The following is a 20,009-nucleotide window of genomic DNA, read 5'->3' on the forward strand; positions in this document are numbered from 1 at the left end:
ACTAGCTGCCAGAGACTGCAGTCATGTGTGTGAGTTGTGTTTGTGTGAGTGTGTGTATGGTGTCTACTCTTGACATAGGCCTTGTTGGTCAAAAGCTAACTTCCCAACAGTCTCTTTGTTGTGCCTTTCTGTGACTCAGCACCCCATTATATAGTGAGTAGCAACTACCCTTTTCATTATATTGATAGATTAATTATGAATATAAAGAATTATAGGGGAACTATCACACTTCCCTGTGGCTCTCCTGACATTACTGTTGTCTCTGATGAACACATACCATTGAGGAAAACATGCCGGATTGTATTATTTAAGAAGCCTTCATGCCACTCACATGTCTGGGAAGCTCCTTAGACCCTACTGAAAGAGCAGCCGCCTGTCCACTGACAGGGCAAATGGTCAAGGCTAGACTGCCATCCTCTACATCACTCTATGCCTTGAGAAACGCAAACACATTACCACCTGCCACTCACCCTGTGGTGAGGGCAGACCCACTGTGTGAGATTATCGTCAAGGTGCCTCAGCAGCAGAGCCCATGGGTGAAACAAGTGACACCTGAGGCTTCCCATGTGACGTGCCAGATTCTGCATGACTGCTATACCCCAAGGCACCAGCCTGAAGATGGCTGACTATGACCAGAATCATCTTGAGCTCCTCCTGCACCCACACACAGCGCACACTTGTATTATCCACACTAGCACTACTAGTTTAAGAAATAACTATAAAAACACACAGACGAAGCTAAGTATGTAACTTACTATCCTCCTGATGTGTCACGAACTGAGGCTGTGCTTTACTGAGGTGTGTAGCTGGCTGTTCAAAGGAAATAACTGTGCTACATACTACATGCATCTAGACTTTACAGTTATTAAAATTCAATATTACACCTCTGAAATAGAGAAACAGCTGAGATTACACCTCTTAAATACAAAAACATGCAAGGAATTTATGAATTAAATTACAAAGAAAAGCCCAGAAAAAGCTAATTATGTAACTTGCTGCGCTGCTAGTCCATCACAGGCAGCAGCTGGTATCTGACTAAGTTGAGATGACTGATCACTGGCCATGCCAAACAAACAAATTTCAACTATGCAACAAAATGGGTGAATCTAAACTATACAGTTACTAAAACATGCGAAAACACCTCTTAACTACAAAAACACACAAGTAATTTAAGGATCAGACTATAAAAAACCAAGCGAGGTGGCACAGTGGTTACCCACTGGACTCGCATTTGGGAGGATGACAGTTCAATCCCGCGTCCGGCCATTCTGATTTAGGTTTTCCGTGATTTTCCTAAATCGCTCCAGGCAAATGCCGGGATGGTTCTTTCAGAGGGCACGGCCGACTTCCTTCCCCGTCCTTCCCTAATCCGATGAGACTGATGACCTCGCTGTCTGGTCTCCTTCCCCAAACAACCCAACCCAACCCAACCCAACTACACTCCTGGAAATGGAAATAAGAACACCGTGAATTCATTGTCCCAGGAAGGGGAAACTTTATTGACACATTCCTGGGGTCAGATACATCACATGATCACACTGACAGAACCACAGGCACATAGACACAGGCAACAGAGCATGCACAATGTTGGCACTAGTACAGTGTATATCCACCTTTCGCAGCAATGCAGGCTGCTATTCTCCCATGGAGACGATCGTAGAGATGCTGGATGTAGTCCTGTGGAACGGCTTGCCATGCCATTTCCACCTGGCGCCTCAGTTGGACCAGCGTTCATGCTGGACGTGCAGACCGCCTGAGATGACGCTTCATCCAGTCCCAAACATGCTCAATGGGGGACAGATCCGGAGATCTTGCTGGCCAGGGTAGTTGACGTACACCTTCTAGAGCACGTTGGGTGGCACGGGATACATGCGGACGTGCATTGTCCTGTTGGAACAGCAAGTTCCCTTGCTGGTCTAGGAATGGTAGAACGATGGGTTCGATGACGGTTTGGATGTACCGTGCACTATTCAGTGTCCCCTCGACGATCACCAGTGGTGTACGGCCAGTGTAGGAGATCGCTCCCCACACCATGATGCCGGGTGTTGGCCCTGTGTGCCTCGGTTGTATGCAGTCCTGATTGTGGCGCTCACCTGCACGGCGCCAAACACGCATACGACCATCATTGGCACCAAGGCAGAAGCGACTCTCATCGCTGAAGACGACACGTCTCCATTCGTCCCTCCATTCACGCCTGTCGCGACACCACTGGAGGCAGGCTGCACGATGTTGGGGCGTGAGCGGAAGACGGCCTAACGGTGTGCGGGACCGTAGCCCAGCTTCATGGAGACGGTTGCGAATGGTCCTCGCCGATACCCCAGGAGCAACAGTGTCCCTAATTTGCTGGGAAGTGGCGGTGCGGTCCCCTACGGCACTGCGTAGGATCCTACGGTCTTGGCGTGCATCCGTGCGTCGTTGCGGTCCGGTCCCAGGTCGACGGGCAAGTGCACCTTCCGCCGACCACTGGCGACAACATCAATGTACTGTGGAGACCTCACGCCCCACGTGTTGAGCAATTCGGCGGTACGTCCACCCAGCCTCCCGCATGCCCACTATACGCCCTCGCTCAAAGTCCGTCAACTGCACATACGGTTCACGTCCACGCTGTCGCGGCATGCTACCTGTGTTAAAGACTGCGATGGAACTCCGTATGCCACGGCAAACTGGCTGACACTGACGGCGGCGGTGCACAAATGCTGCGCAGCTAGCGCCATTCGACGGCCAACACCGCGGTTCCTGGTGTGTCCGCTGTGCCGTGCGTGTGATCATTGCTTGTACAGCCCTCTCACAGTGTCCGGAGCAAGTATGGTGGGTCTGACACACCGGTGTCAATGTGTTCTTTTTTCCATTTCCAGGAGTGTATAAAAAGCACAGAAAAAGATAAATATGTAAGTTGCTGCTCTGCTGTGCAAGTGTTGGATTCCTCTCTCCATTATCACAGCAATTAGATAGCTGAACAGTGCTGAGACATGTTCCTTCAACCTATTGTCCAGCCCTACAGTCAACATTTCAGTTCTGGGTTCCTCTTTCAAGATGGTACCTCAAGTATTTCACACCCAATTCATGGACAGCTTTCCTCCAGGAGGCAGAAAGTAACCAAAAGGAATGAATGCCCTGTGGTATCTGCTGACTTGAACCTGTTTGAGCATGCTTGGAACCTTTTGAGACATACAGTGTGTCACTGCAGAAATCCTTTTCTTACACTTGCTGTTGGGGGAGTTGCCATTGAATAATGAGATGGGCTCAAGCAGCAGTGTCTCAGCTACCTTGTGGACAGGACACTGAGGAGGATTTGAGCATGTCACAATCCATAGGATGGAGCAATACAATTTTGAACATTACTCAGCAACAGATTTTTATTTTCCAGGTGTAAAAATATGTGCCCTTTCAAATAAAAAATCTCCATCTGAACAGGCCTCATAAGGCACAACAGTGATCACAGCTCGTGGTCTAGTGGCTAGCATTGCTTCCTCTTGATCGCGGGGTCCCAGGCTTCATTCCTGGCGAGGTCAGGGATTTTCTCTGTCTGGGGACTGGATGTTTGTGTTGTCCTCATCATTTCATCATCATTTGGGTAAGTGGTGAGACTTGACAGTGCAAAGATTGGGATATTGTACAGATGTTGATAACCATGCAGTTGAGCACCCCGCAAACCAAATATCATCACAAGGCATATTAGTGCTGACTGCCTGCTGTGTCATCCTGAGCCCAAAGGCTCCATTGGGGGAGGATATGGAGGGTGTGGAGTCAGCACACCACTCTCCTCTCCATTGTCAGTTTTTGTCACCTTGTGCCACTACTTCTCAGTGAAGTAGCTCCTGAGTTGGCCTCACGAGGTCTGAGTGCACCCTGCTTCCCAACAGTGCACTGCACATCCAGACAGTCACCCTCAAAGTGTTAGTCATGCCTGACAGTACACTTTCAAATACATTTCCTTTATTTTGGGGTTATTATTTTGCTTTTATTTCACATTAGAGTTACTTTTATGGTTTCAAGACTCATTCTTTAGCTAAGAAACACACATTTATAGATATACATGTTGTGCAAACCTTTTTTGTGCAGCTTATATTCTCAAATATGTCTCACAAAAATTGAGCTAGTTGATATAGTTATGTATATCAGTTTGGATTTTGAAACTTCCTGGCAGATTAAAACTGAGTGCCCGACCAAGACTCGAACTCGGGACCTTTGCCTTTCGCGGGCAAGTGCTCTACCATCTGAGCTACCAAAGCACGACTCACGCCCGGTACTCACAGCTTTACTTCTGCCAGTATCTGTGAGTACTGGGCGTGAGTCGTGCTTCGGTAGCTCAGATGGTAGAGCACTTGCCCGCAAAAGGCAAAGGTCCCGAGTTCAAGTCTCGGTCGGGCACTCAGTTTTAATCTGCCAGGGAGTTTCATATCAGCGCACACTCTGCTGCAGAGTGAAAATTTCATTCTGGAAAGTTTGGATTTTATTTCCATCAGTCAGTGAACACCTAAATACTCACAATGCCAGCTGATTTTTTTAAAGCAATCTGGCAGCTAAATGTACTTGATATACTTTTTTAGTTTTGGTTTATTTTATATCAGCACATTTTAAACAAATTTTGTGTGTTTAGGAGTGAGGCAGTGGATGAATGTGAATGGGTTCAGCAGTCTGATTGGATGTTGGATTTTATATGTTTCCATCACAGGTGTTTCAACCACATAGGTTCAGAATATATTGGAAGGGGCAGTAATAACAATGTTTCTGACAACAAGTTGTGTCTTAGGTACACTTTTAAAGAGGCAGAGCTACTTTTGTAAAGAGGCGGAGCTCTCAATTTTCAGCTTTTTCCACAACTGTGGGTGCTCTTTCAAAATTCCACTGTATCCTGCCATTTTGACATTTAGTTTGCCAGCTGCAGCACACAAATATATGACTAATAACAAACTTGTATTTACAAGCAAGTCTTCATTCTTATGGCACTTGGAAAATGGAAATACTAGGTTCATCTAAAAAGTAATCAAAAAAAGGTCTGAAAACAGTTGCCAGGAAATGTTTATTGGAAGAGATATAGATATCTCTGAACGACTTTCAAAATAACTGTCACAAGAATTGAGATGTTAGGTGGGTTGTTGTGGGGCTATAAAAAGTGATATCTTGAACATTTTTCATCAAGGGATCTAAAATGAGGAATGAAGCATGTATTGCACTACGAGGTTTTTGAATTCTTATCTGTTTGGTAGCTCCTCTTCCATCCATTGGTGGTTGCCACCACAGGGAAGTATGTAAATACATAGCTAGTCCACTGGAGTCACTCTATAGTTGCATCCTTACAATGCTTTCATTGCTCTCTGTATGTATATATCTGCAGATCCTTAACTGATTTTAAAACAATCTGTCTTCATGAAGAGTAATTACATATTCTGATATGCATTTATGTTATGGACAATCTCATACGAATACCAGAGCAACAGATTGGCTGTACATGGAAATATACGTAAACAAACAACTTCCTAGTGAACCAACATTTACTAATGTTGATCACCCACTAAGGGCAACAGGAACTATCTCAGATGACAGAAATTAGTCAGGTGCATGAAGCAGGTTACAGGCCCTTGATTTTGAAGAAGTTCTTTTGGAACATGTTTCTTCCAAACAAAGAATCAACACATGTGATTTCCTGTGCAATGTATGTCAGTTGCATGAGTGTTGGCAGTTCCCACACAATGACCATCTACACGTAGTTCCTGATCAACCAGATTAATAATGAGTTGTGTTTTATGACAGAGACTACTGTTTTACACCTGCAATAGCCATTTATGGACACTGTATATCCACACACTAAATGCTTGAGAAAATATGAGATACTCAACAAATGTTTGGGCTCAAATTGTTGGAGGCCACCCTGTTGGACCTCATGTCTCACCACATTGTGATGTTTCTGTAGACTGTCTTGCCCAAAGTTCTCAAAGATTATCCATTGCAAATGGACATTAGTATGTCATACCAATGTGATGGTGCTGTAGCACAATTCGATCATCTTACCTGAGCATCTCTTACAGACATCTTCACACAGAGTAAATGGAAGGGGATGCCAAATACTTTGGCGTGTATGTTCTCTTGATCTCACCTTTCTCTTCTAATGACAATGGGAGGATTGGATATGGAAAGGGTATTCTGTACTCAGCACTGATAAAAAAAGTAGATGAGCTTACTGAGTGCAATGTAGTAGAACCTGGTACAATGCAGAGGCAACATGGAACTTTATAAAGGATAAGACAAAACATGGCTCAACATTGAACAATCTCTACTGAAGTTGGTGGTTGTCATTTTGAATATTTATTGTAAAGTATTTTGGCTTCTCAAAACTCTAATGACACAAATTTGGCTTTTTATTTGACTGTAATTGTCCATAAAGCTGTCCAAATTACTTTTTTTTATTTTATTTTGCCTACTGAATATCAAAAAGATTTATCACAAGAACAGAAAACAAACATCATTCTCAGAGTGCTATATATATATCTTACACTTATGACCTTAGGGGTCTTGATAAAAATGTTCAAAATATCATCCACTACTATGCCCCAATTTCTTTAATTTTTTTAATTTTTTTTCCTCACACAACAGCACCCCTTGCACATGTTATCAGAACACGAAGTGTGCAGTACTGTGACATTTTGCAATAGATTTGAATGAAATATTTTTCAAATATCAATATTACTTACACAGGTTCATCATACATTTTTATGAGAACTGTTACTTGTTGACAACTATAAAGTTTTGAGTAGATTTGCCTTTTGTAATAACAAAAATTAAGGACATCATCTCAGCTTATGGCTGATGATATTATCGAAGATAAAAGATGTAGAAGCAGATTTGATATTTTTTACACAGAGTCGTTGTTTCCAACACCATCATTGTTTTTGCAAATGGTTGCTAAGAAGGTGACTCTGTTAGTGAAGATTATCTTTATGATTGATTTTATGAACAAAATAAAGTTATTCATTTTAACAAGGCAGATGTTTTCAGTCTAAATTTCTTGAAATATTTAATAGCTACAGATCATCACTCATCAAATATATGAATATTGTTACTCACTGAAAAGTAGAAGCATTGCATTGTCAATAGGCACACACAAAAGAAAGAAAACTTGCTGGCTTTCAGAGTCATCCTTTGACAAGCTAGAGGAAAACACACACACACACACACACACACACACACACACACACACACACACACACACACACACACACATATATATATATATATATATATAGAGGGAAACATTCCACGTGGGAAAAATATATCTAAAAACAAAGATGATGTGACTAACCAAACGAAAGCGACACACAAAATTCAAGCTTTCGCAACCAACGGTTGCTTCATCAGGAAAGAGGGAAGGAGAGGGAAAGACGAAAGGATGTGGGTTTTAAGGGAGAGGGTAAGGAGTCATTCCAATCCCGGCAGCGGAAAGACTTACCTTAGGGGGAAAAAAGGACAGGTATACACTCGCACACACACACATATCCACCTGCACATGCACAGTCACACAGCTTTGTGACTGTGTATGTGCGGATGGATATGTGTGTGTGTGCAAGTGTGTGCCTGTCCTTTTTTCCCCCTAAGGTAAGTCTTTCCGCTCCTGGGATTGGAATGACTCCTTACCCTCTCCCTTAAAACCTACATCCTTTCGTCTTTCCCTCTCCTTCCCTCTTTCCTGATGAAGCAACCGTTGGTTGCGAAAGCTTGAATTTTGTGTGTATGTTTGTGTTTGTTTGTGTGTCTATCAACCTGCCAGCGCTTTAGTTTGGTAATTCACATCATCTTTGTATATATATATATATATATATATATATATATATATATATATATATATATATATATAAATGGTTGCTTCATCAGGAAAGAGGGAAGGAGAGGGAAAGATGAAAGAATGTGGTTTTTTTATGTCTGCTTGTGTCTGTATATGTGTGGATGGATATGTGTGCATGTGCGTGTGCGAGTGTACACCCGTCCCTTCCCCCCCCCCTCACAAGGCAAGTCCCCCCACTACCGGGATTGGAATGACTCATTACCCAAAACCCCACATCCCTTCATCCCTCCCTCTCCCTCCCTCTCCCTCCCTCTCCCTCCCTGACCCCCGACGAAGCAACCGTGGGTTGCGAAAGCCTGAAATTTTGTGTGTTTGTTTTTTTATTGTGCCCATCTACCAGTGCTTTCCCGTTTGGTAAGTCATGGAATCTTTGTTTTTAATATATATATATATATATATATATATATATATATATATATATATATATATATATATATATATATATATATATATAAATTGTGTGTCTATCGACCTGCCAGCGCTTTCGTTTGGTAAGTCACATCATCTTTGTTTTTAATATATATATATATCGACCTGCCAGCGCTTTCGTTTGGTAAGTCACATCATCTTTGTTTTTAATATATATATATATATATATATATATATATATATTAAAAACAAAGATGATGTGACTTACCAAACGAATATATATATATATATATATTAAAAACAAAGATGATGTGACTTACCAAACGAAAGCGCTGGCAGGTCGATAGACACACAAACAAACAAACACACACACAAAATCCAAGCCCTCGCAACCAACGGCCGCCCCATCAGGAAAGAGGGAAGGAGAGGGAAAGACGAAAGGATGTGGGTTTTAAGGGAGAGGGTAAGGAGTCACTCCAATCCTGGGAGTGGAAAGACCCACCCTAGGGGGAAAAAAGGACAGGCACACACTCGCACACACACCCACATCCAACCGCACATACACAGACACCTGTGTCGGTGTATGGGTGGTCAGATATCTAAAAACAAAGATGATGTGACTTACCAAACGAAAGTGCTGGCAGGTTGATAGACACACAAACAAAATATATATATTGAAAACATAGATTCCATGACTTACCAAATGGGGAAGCGCTGGTAGATGGGCACAATAAAAAAACACACAAACACACACACAAAATTTCAGGCTTTCGCGACCCATGGTTGCTTCGTCGGGGGGGAGGGAGGGAGAGGGAGGGATGTGGGTTTTTGGGTAAGGAGTCATTCCAATCCCGGTAGGGGGGGGGACTTGCCTTGAGGGGGGGGGGGGGGGGGAGGGACGAGTGTACACACGCACACATATCCATCCACAAATATACAGACACAAGCAGACATAAAAAAAAACCACATCCTTTCATCTTTCCCTCTCCTTCCCTCTTTCCTGACAAAGCAACCGTGGATTGCGAAAGCTTGAATTTTGTGTGTATGTTTGTGTTTGCTTGTGTGTCTATCAACCTACCAGCACTTTCGTTTGGTAAGTCACATCATCTTTGTTTTTAGATATATTTTTCCCACGTGGAAACTTAAAAAGCTAGCAAGTTTTCTTTCTTTTGTGTGTGCCATTCGACAACTCAATACTTCTGCTTTTTGGTGAGCAGTCTCCTTCAATCTTAAATGAATTACATTCTCTAAGAACTTTCCTACAGCATGAATATTATTATTTTCATTTGCGAATGGACTGCTTTGTCCATGAAATCTAGTGAATAAAAATAAGGAAATACTTTGGACAAGAAGTTGGGGAATAAGTCAATATATTGCAACATATTCTGAGATAATGTTGTGCCAGGAACAGTTTGAAGCCAAGCTCCTTAGCATAGACATAGCAGTTACCCACATAACTAATAAGACAGATGTTTCTTAAACTACCGAACCTCCAGGAGTTTTTGTTGACTGTGCTAGTTTTGACCTTATTTTTGGTAATAGTTGTACAATAATGCAGCAGCACTGTTTGCCAGAATGTGTGATGAGACAAGCCAGTGTTACCATAGAATTTGATCAGCCACAGTGTGATTTGCATTGAAATCACATAAAGTTCAGTTTCAAAATCATGGAGCCACATTAAAACAAAAGAAGATATTTTAAGAATATCTGGGGAAGTTTATCTACAAAGAAAGTGAAAGCAGTCCCTATTATTACCCTTTACTCACAGACTCTTAGAAGTCTAGGCAGAAGTAACTCAACATCAGAAAAGATGTAACATGACAGGCACTTCAGTAGCACCATTTTTTAGCCCTCTGTCACTCATGCAGATGACACTCGTCATCCACATGACTTTCCCACTCAATTTTGTCTGACAGGACAGGATTGAGATTGCACCATTTTCAGTACCTTTCTGTTAACTCTCCAGCAGTTAGCTCCATTCACTGTTGGCTTTCAGTTATGAAAGATACATTGTTTATGAAACATTATTATAGTCTGGAGGACACCAGTCATCCGCGTGAGCTCTGCTGCCACAATCTGAAACAAAGTAAGTCTGTATTACTTTATTGCTTTCCAAGATTCAATCAATCTTTCATGTGCATAAATTTGGGCTTATTGAAACTGACTGCAGTTACCTTCCATGTTACCTAGTATTCTCTTTATTTTTAGATTGTGGAAGAAATGTCAAAAGCAAAAAAACCTCGGACAGAGTTTAGTAGAGATCATAATGTATGGTTGGAATGTTTCAATGAGCTGAGTGATGAAGATGCTCACAGTGATAGCACTGACTCAGAGGCTGAGGACTGTGTTCATGAAAGAGGTCATGATTCAGTAACAGAACAAGAAGTACCAGAGAATGATGAATACGAGTCACAGAAAGAAGTAACTCAAGAGGTTGCATTTCTTTTAGCGAAAGGTGAAATAACTAAACGGAGGAAAAATAAATATCCTACCATTGTTAGAAGCAGATCTTGTAATATTATTATGCATTTGCCTTTACCAAAAAATCAAGCTCGTATAAAAAAGACAGAAATAGAAATTCTGAATTTTTTCTTGGATGAAAACATAATAAGCATTATCACAACATGCACTAATATATCCATCAGTGAAGTTCATGGTAACTTCTCTAGGGAAAGGGATGCGATAGAGATCAGAGCTTTTATTGGTTTGTTATATCTGTGTGGATCTTTGAGATGTTCTAGGAAGAGTATATCGAAATTGTGGGATAACTCAAAGGGAAACGGACTTGAATCATGTTATTTATGCATAAGTGAAAACCAATTCAGGTTTCTGTTGAGATGTCTTAGGTTTGATAATATCCTTGATAGAAGTATTCACAGAGAGACTGACAAGTTGGCTCCTATCAGAGAAGTACTTGAACCTTTCACGAACAATTGCCAAAAATATTTTTCACCTAGTGAATATCTTACTGTTGATGAACAGCTTTTGGGATTTAGAGGAAACTGTCCATTCCATTCACGCAATATATCCCTAGCAAACCAGTGAAGTATGGGTTAAAAGTGTTTGCTTTGGTTGATGTAAGAACAGCTTACACTTTGAATTTAGAACCGTACGTCGGTAAGCAACTAGAGGGACCATGTAATGCCACTAATTCAGCTGAAGATATTGTTCTTCGAATGGTCAAACTGTTTAAAACGTTAGAATATATTATACTGTGTACAAATATTAAATGTATTATATTTAGATTTAATAAAAATCATAAAATCAGTCATTAAGGCCATTCAAAGTATACAAATAGACCACTTGCTTCTCGGATGACACCTGTCATCTGTGTAAGTGACCATGTCATGAATTTTCATGTGAGTAAAGGAGGGTTGATTGTGAATAGCATTGAAAAGCACCAATACAAGAGTATACCACACACTGCTCTTTTAAGGCAATATTACTCAAAATGTAAATATATTAAAGATATAAAATTCTTTTACAAGTTAAAATTGCATTCCAGATTGGGTCTCAAAACCCGATCCCAACTTCTCATCAACTGAACTATCCAGGCATGCTTCTGAGCTGTCCAGCCACATTTCATGACCTGTCACACAACTTCAGGCTGACAGCATCCATCTCCTACTTTCCAAATTCCTCAGAACACCTTATTCCCACATAACTTGCTTAGCACTGCTGGTGGAAAGGATATGGTAGGGAATGATTTAACCACAATTGAAGAGCTTTTTTCCAGTTGAAGTTTTCACTTCACAGTGGAGTGTAGACTGTTACAAAACTCCCTGATAGATTAAAATTGTGTGCTTCCAGTCCATAAGGCAAAATATTCCAGTTCTGTGGCTAAGTCATTCTCCACCAATCGATGCTTCCAGGAGAGGTAGATCATCAAGAAATATAGCAGAGTTTCTGTTGAATTTGGAAATGAGATAAGGTGTATTGGCAGGTAGAGGTTGTGTGACATGCCTATATACACTCCTGGAAATTGAAATAAGAACACCGTAAATTCATTGTCCCAGGAAGGGGAAACTTTGTTGACACATTCCTGGGGTCAGATACATCACATGATCACACTGACAGAACCACAGGCACATCGACACAGGCAACAGAGCATGCACAATGTCGGCACTAGTACAGTGTACATCCACGTTTCGCAGCAATGCAGGCTGTTATTCTCCCATGGAGATGGTCGTAGAGAAGCTGGATGTAGTCCTGTGGAACAGCTTGCCATGCCATTTCCACCTGGCGCCTCAGTTGGACCAGCGTTCGTGCTGGACGTGCAGACCGCGTGAGACGACGCTTCATCCAGTCCCAAACATGCTCAATGGGGGACAGATCCGGAGATCTTGCTGGCCAGGGTAGTTGACTTACACCTTCTAGAGCACGTTGGGTGGCACGGGATACATGCGGACGTGCATTGTCCTGTTGGAACAGCAAGTTCCCTTGCCGGTCTAGGAATGGTAGAACGATGGGTTCGATGACGGTTTGGATGTACCGTGCACTATTCAGTGTCCCCTCGACGATTACCAGTGGTGTACGGCCAGTGTAGGAGATCGCTCCCCACACCATGATGCCGGGTGTTGGCCCTGTGTGCCTCGGTCGTATGCAGTCCTGATTGTGGCGCTCACCTGCACGGCGCCAAACACGCATACGATCATCATTGGCACCAAGGCAGAAGCGACTCTCATCGCTGAAGACGACACGTCTCCATTCGTCCCTCCATTCACGCCTGTCGCGACACCACTGGAGGCGGGCTGCACGATGTTGGGGCGTGAGCGGAAGACGGCCTAACGGTGTGCGGGACCGTAGCCCAGCTTCATGGAGACGGTTGCGAATGGTCCTCGCCGATACCCCAGGAGCAACAGTGTCCCTAATTTGTTGGGAAGTGGCGGTGCGGTCCCCTACGGCACTGCATAGGATCCTACGGTCTTGGCGTGCATCCGTGCGTCGCTGCGGTCCGGTCCCAGGTCGACGGGTACGTGCACCTTCCGCCGACCACTGGCGACAACATCGATGTACTGTGGAGACCTCACGCCCCACGTGTTGAGCAATTCGGCGGTACGTCCACCCGGCCTCCCGCATGCCCACTATACGCCCTCGCTCAAAGTCCGTCAACTGCACATACGGTTCACGTCCACGCTGTCGCGGCATGCTACCAGTGTTAAAGACTGCGATGGAGCTCCGTATGCCACGGCAAACTGGCTGACACTGACGGCGGCGGTGCACAAATGCTGCGCAGCTAGCGCCATTCGACGGCCAACACCGCGGTTCCTGGTGTGTCCGCTGTGCCGTGCGTGTGATCATTGCTTGTACAGCCCTCTCGCAGTGTCCGGAGCAAGTATGGTGGGTCTGACACACCGGTGTCAATGTGTTCTTTTTTTCATTTCCAGGAGTGTAGGTCATTCGGTAAAACAGTTGGGTGCAAAATATGTGAGTATGGTTCAGAGTCCCAGTCCACTGTTGTCATCTCTCAGGCAGCTTTATAACAGCACACTGTTGAATGTAAGTGTAAAACATAGGTGTAGAGGTAGAAGATTCATTCTGTATTGTGAAGGTACTTCTTGCTTAAATCTATGCAGTGCACACAGAATACAAGGTAAAAATAATATGCCATGTGTAAACTAAAAACCTAAATACAGCTATATCAAGATGGCATTTCAGGTCTCTTAGGAGTTAACAGAACATATTACATTCTCATACATGAATGATATGGTTATTACCATGACTGTTCTCAATATTTGCTTGACATTTTATTGTGGATTTATAAACATTGTATAGCAGTTCCTTCCACACTCTTACATCTCACATACACCAACAGAATGGCACAATGTATGTAAATAAATGAATAGATTCATGTAACAGTTTCTCATGAAGACCCTCTGGTACTGAATTTTAATATGTATGCAACTTGATGGTATTGACACATCTGTCTTATAATTTTTGCACGTGGTTCACTTACAAGTCAATGTTGAGCATATGAATTTATTTGGTCTATCTAAGTAAGGATAAACTAAGGTACATTACAAGTAAACCTGTGTGAGCATCCATTTTATTTAGAGGCTGGTTCACTGTCTCATATCTAATGTTCATCATTTGTATTTTTTTTTGCAGTTTAATGAATATATTGTTACATAATCTTGTTATTCATTGTTTTTTTGTCAATCTTTCACTTGAATTCATTCAGGCTTCCTTATTTTGAAATTCAAATTGTAATATCAAATGTGTAGCCCATCCTCTGATTAGCTATCACATGTTTCAGATACAGAATCAATGGCAGTCAGAAAGTAGAATGTCGGGTCCATTCAGGGCAAGCAATGACATCTCCCACATCAGAAAATATTGTGTACATGAAAGGTATGAAGTATATAAATTAATGTTCATTTTCATATTGCAGATTTTACTCTAACATGTAAAATACAATTTTATTTAATGTTAGAGACTTTTATTCTGATTTGGTTTAGAGAAAACTATGTGTTTATTGTTAATATCATTGTCCAAGATGTTGTGATAAGACTGACAAAAAATTAAGCTAAAACACCATATTTTAACTGGTTTATGGCCTACATACATGTTCTCCACTACTCACAGTCTCTTGCTAAGTAAACCAGGCTCTACATTTTCTCTGCGTGGGTGGTATCTGATGAATCACATTTCTATAGGTACAGCAGCCATTGTGTGAGGCATTTGTGGCATTATGAAGAGATATATGTATCACGCAAATAATAATGAAATTTAATAAAGCTTCACTGGAAGGTTGGAGTATCGTGCTTCATTAATGTGTAATGTTTTCCCCATTTCTTAAGTGCTCTATAGCACCAAGTATGGCAGTATCTCATTACTTCACCGCCCATTGTTTTATATCCTCAAAAGCCTTGTTGTGTTACTCTTTTCATTTCCAGACAAACTAATTTTTCAGTAGCATAGGTAGGTAGTTCTATTTAATAACTGGTCCTTCACAGCCTCCCTCTAGAGTTCACACTGACTGAGAAATCCTCTCAGCTACTTTTTGCATCTAAAAACAAGGAAATTTCTGACATTCTTTAACTTGGTTTAAACCCATCATCACACACAATGTGCCTGCATAAGTCTAGCCTATTCTTTCTTTCTGGTTTTGGACTTTTTTCCATTGACCATAACTCTAGCACTTCCTCTAGGGTGTCTACAAGCTCCTCCCATGGTGACATTGCTATCAGTATCAGTATGTCATGCACAAAGACTGCTTTTCCAACAACTTCTTTCCCTAGAACTTTTTTGCCTAGCATGTGAATGAATTCACACACAGACACATTCAGACAATACTGCAGAACTTGATACTGACAGCTGCTTCTCCAATGCTGTTGTTGTGGTCTTCAGTTTGAAAACTGAGTTGATGCACCTCTCTATGCTAGTGTATGTTGGGCAAGCCTCTTCATCTCTGTGTAAGTACCGCAACCTACATCCAGTTGAGCCTGCATGCCGTATTCAAGCCTTGGTTTCCCTCTACAATTTTTATTCCCATACTTCCTTCCATAAGCAAATTGACAATTCCATGATACCTCAGGATATGTCCTATCAACCAATCTCTTCATTTAGTTAAACTGTACCATACATTTCTTTTTAATCCAATTCTATTTTGGAATTTGTTATTTTATCTACCCATTTAATATTCAGCATTCTACTATACCATAATATTTAAAAAGCTTCTATTCTCTTCTTGTCTGAATTGCTTATCATCCATATTTCACTTACGTACAAGGCTATGCTCTGGACAAATACCTTCCCACCATTTAAATTGACATTAGATTTTAAGAAATTCCCAGAGCCATTTCTACCATTAGGCGAGACTAGGTGGCCAACTAGGGCAGCAAAATTTTAGGTGTGGTATAGGATGGCAAAAATTAACTTCAGATCAAACAGAAAAAAAAATTGAGCAAGTGAGAAGAAAAAATGAAAAAGAGGAAAAATTAAGACATTGAATTGTTTTCAAAGTCAGACAGAACAGTTACATACTGAGTTTTTACTTACTTTTATGAAAGTAAACACAGTCCTGTATCTAATTTAAAACTAAATCAGTGGCCATTGAATATGAAACGGAAACAAACATGACATTGATTCATCTCTGTCGATTGCTGGAGAAGGGCACGTGCACTCACTTGTGATCATCTTGCAATGTGATACTATACCTCCCTCAGTGCTCCTTTTTGTTTTTGTCTCTGCAGATCATTTGTCAAGTGTCAGTTGTATTTCATGGTTCTGTTGATGTTTTTAGTTCTGTTATTATTTCCTGTGTTTAATTGATCCCATATTCACAAACTAGGTTGCCGAATGCTGAAAGAGATTAGATTTATTCCTCATTCTAAAACTATTTCAATTGAAACAGAAGCAAAATAACACCACGGTTATCCAGATGACCTAATTTGATGTTTTGGTATGCCTCCAATCAGTATATCATAATTTCTAAATTCAAGGGAAAATTAAGTCACACCAGAAAATAGTTCCACACCCTTTTTAGTCCATTTTCTTCTAATTAAATAAGTAATTGATGCCAGATTTGGTTGATCTGGTGTATTCAATTGAGTTCTAGTTTAAAATGTTCAGCAGAATCTTCCTGTTCCAAAAATTGATGACAAAAAATAAGAAACATAAAAAAATAAGCATTTGTTGTCCTCAATTAATTTTAAAGGAATTGATAACAAAACATGAGGACTATCCCCAGTTTAATGAGTAAAAGTATAATAGGAAATTTGCATTGTTGTGCCATTGGATGCGGGTGGCAATGGCCCTGGAAATTCCCCTTTTTTCAGAAATGCTTTCCTTGCTATTGCCAGTCAGCATTTTATACACACTCTACTTCAGCAATCATTGGTTATTTTACTGCCCAAATAGCAAAACTCATCTATTACTTTTAGTTTCTTGTTTCCTAATCTAATTTCTTCAGCATTGCCTGATTTAATTCAACTACATTACATTGCCCCAATTTAGTTTTGTTGATGTTCATCTTATAATCTCTGGCTGTTCCATTCAGTTGTTCTTCCAAATACTTTGGCATCTCTGACAGAATTACGATGTCATCAGTAAACATTGAAATTTTTACTTCTTCTCTATGTACTTTCTCTTTCCAAATTTCTCCTTTGTTTTCTTTACTGCTTCCTCAATGTACAGATTGAATAACATCAGAGGTAATCCACAACCCTGTCCCACTCCCTTCCCATCTACTGTGTCCCTCTTATGTCCTTCAAGTCTTATAACTGCAGTCTGGTTTCTGTACAAGCTGTAAATAACTTTTCATTCCCTGTATTTTACCCCTTTTACTTTACAGAATTTCAAGTATTATAGCACAGTTAACATTGTCATTCACTTTATCTAAATCTACAGATGTTTTAAACATAGATTTACCTTTCTTCACCCTATCTTGTTGGGTAAATTGAAGGCTTAGTATTGCCTTGGACATTTCTACATTTCTCTAGAACCAAAACTGATGTTTCCCAAGATTGTCTTCTACCAGTTTTTCTGTTCTTCTGTGAGTAATTTATGTCAATATTTTGTAAGCATGACTTATTAAACAGATAGTTTGATAGTATTCACACCTGTCAGCCTTTCGCATTTTTGGAATTGAAATTATTACGTTCTTCCTGAAATCTGAAGGTATTTCACCTGTCTCATGTGTCTTGCACAACAGTGAAATAATTTTGTCACGGCTGGCTCTCAGAAGTAACTCATGCAGCAATGCAGCAGGACTTACCATTGGGTTGCTTGTATACCCTTATCACTAAAAATTTGAACATCTTTGAACTTTTTTAAAAATTCTTCCAGATATTGTGCCTATTCCATTACAGGGGAAAAGTTTGTTCATTCCATAAGCATCCAAGATTAAACTAACATCACCATTTTTCATTTCAGAGAGAAGGATTATACAATGGATTGATCACCTTTCTGTCTCCTCTAACCTTAAAAGTCTGGTAGTGAGCACCGTGGGTTTTGAATCTGTGCCAGATGGCAAGGACCTTGATTACCACTAGAGGTCTCTGCAGCCATCATGCCATAAGCCGTGACTGCACGCGCTCCTGGCCAGCGTATAATGTGAGGGCACCACTGCAGAGCACGTGGTCCCAGTGGCCAATAGTGATGTACCTTATCATGTATTTAAGCGCCTGCCTCTCTCTCAGCAAGGCAGTCTCATATTCGCATGAGTCTCTCAATATCTCGCTTATAGACATTGTGTTTACTTTGCTTGTTTTCATGTCTGAGTGGTTGTTGTTGATTTCGTGATGTTTTTGCTTGTGACCCTGTTGCTTCTTGCGTGTTGCTGTTCTTGGTGTCTTGCTCAGTCGCCTGTCGTTGTGTGTGTCCAACCTTTTCCTTGTTTGTTCGTGGGCTGCTCCCATTTGGTCCTGCCGCACTTTGGTTCATGGCCACCCCGCGACCAGAATGGTCGTGGTTACAACAAAACGTATCTGAATTTCTTTATCTGTAACTTCTCTCCCTGCCTTAAGAATATAATAATACTTAACAGAAAATGCTATATACTCTGTAACAGTTACTGCACACTTGCTGCCCTATATTATGCCAGGGTTGCTGAATAATGTTTTGCTGAGTCAAGGCAAATGCTTTGCCATTCAACTGTGTCCTGCCTGAATACTACTTCCAAAGGATGTAATCGAATTTTCATCATTGCTTCCTGATTAACATGTCCAATGGATTTTTATGTCTGCACTGTTTTCTGTTTAGTACCAGTCAAGGCCGGTTAAAGAACATCTTTCCACACAAACAACTTCTCATTTGAGACCCATTCTTTCTCCCTTTCCTCTCATACACCTTCACCTGTGTCAGTTTTTGTTACTAATTGTAATAGCCACTGTACACAAATCTTGCACTAGGGTACCCCTAGCACCACTCTTAGCCTGTCACCCAAGGAGTGGATTGTTGATTGGGTCTTAAGCTGGCTGACGTGCCACTGTACCTTCTATCACCTGACCTCTAAATGTATCACTCTGTAACTGTAAATATATTGTCTCACCAAGGGTGTGTGTGAGTATTTGAATGTCTTTATAGTTATGTGTGTGAATGCTACTAGAGAAACAGCAATAGCTGGAAAGCTTCTGTAAATTTTGTGTCTGTTGTATGTTTCTGTGCAGCACACACCAGTCAGCTGTAAGTGAGTGTTTGCCTTTCCTTTACTTTATGTATTATTCCATTGCTGTTGTGTTGCTATATTAACATACTCATTACAGACCAACCATGCCTTGAACCTCCTTCACACTGATATTGCCATTTGTCTCCTTTTTATGAATATGTTTCTAATTTTAGAAATTAAACTCTACTCCTTGGATCATGAGCAACTCCAGACTGTACATGACTGTTGCATTTCCCTCAAACACCATATCATTCTTTTGAAATAATCTGGTCATCAATGGGACATTAAGTCCTATATTCCTTTCTTCAATTAGCTGCTTTTATAGTGTAACATGCAGTGTGCTGACTTGTGAGACAAGAAAGGGAGCCAGGCTAGAATTAAAACTGTGAAGCAGATTAACAATTGCAGCTGGTGCACCAGCGACCCTGAGTGTGGCTTTTAGGCAGTTTCCCGCACTTCTTTCAGCAAATTTTGTGTGTTTATCCAATTTGTGCATCAGAAAATATGATTCAGGGACAGTTAAAGTAATATCACACACATAACTATGTTTATACAATTCACAGATGGATAATGCACATGACTTCCATCACTTAGGTACCTGAGAACTGCAATGACAGGAAGGGCATCTGTTCATATAATTAAATAAAAAAGAAAATTTTCCAAAACTTGCATACAGCAAAGCATGTCCTA

General features: G+C 41.1%; 1 protein-coding gene across 1 annotated transcript in view; it reads left to right on the forward strand.

Annotated features, from left to right (window-relative positions):
- LOC126471415 (uncharacterized) overlaps positions 1–20,009 on the forward strand; it is a 491,821-nt gene that overhangs the window by 351,947 nt on the left and 119,865 nt on the right. The window contains exon 12 of the mRNA XM_050099550.1: positions 14,466–14,560. Coding sequence (XP_049955507.1) covers positions 14,466–14,560 — 95 coding nt within the window. The remainder of the gene's footprint in view (positions 1–14,465; positions 14,561–20,009) is intronic.

The sequence above is a fragment of the Schistocerca serialis genome, chromosome 3 (assembly GCF_023864345.2).
Source record: "Schistocerca serialis cubense isolate TAMUIC-IGC-003099 chromosome 3, iqSchSeri2.2, whole genome shotgun sequence".
Taxonomy (NCBI): Eukaryota; Metazoa; Arthropoda; class Insecta; order Orthoptera; family Acrididae; genus Schistocerca; species Schistocerca serialis.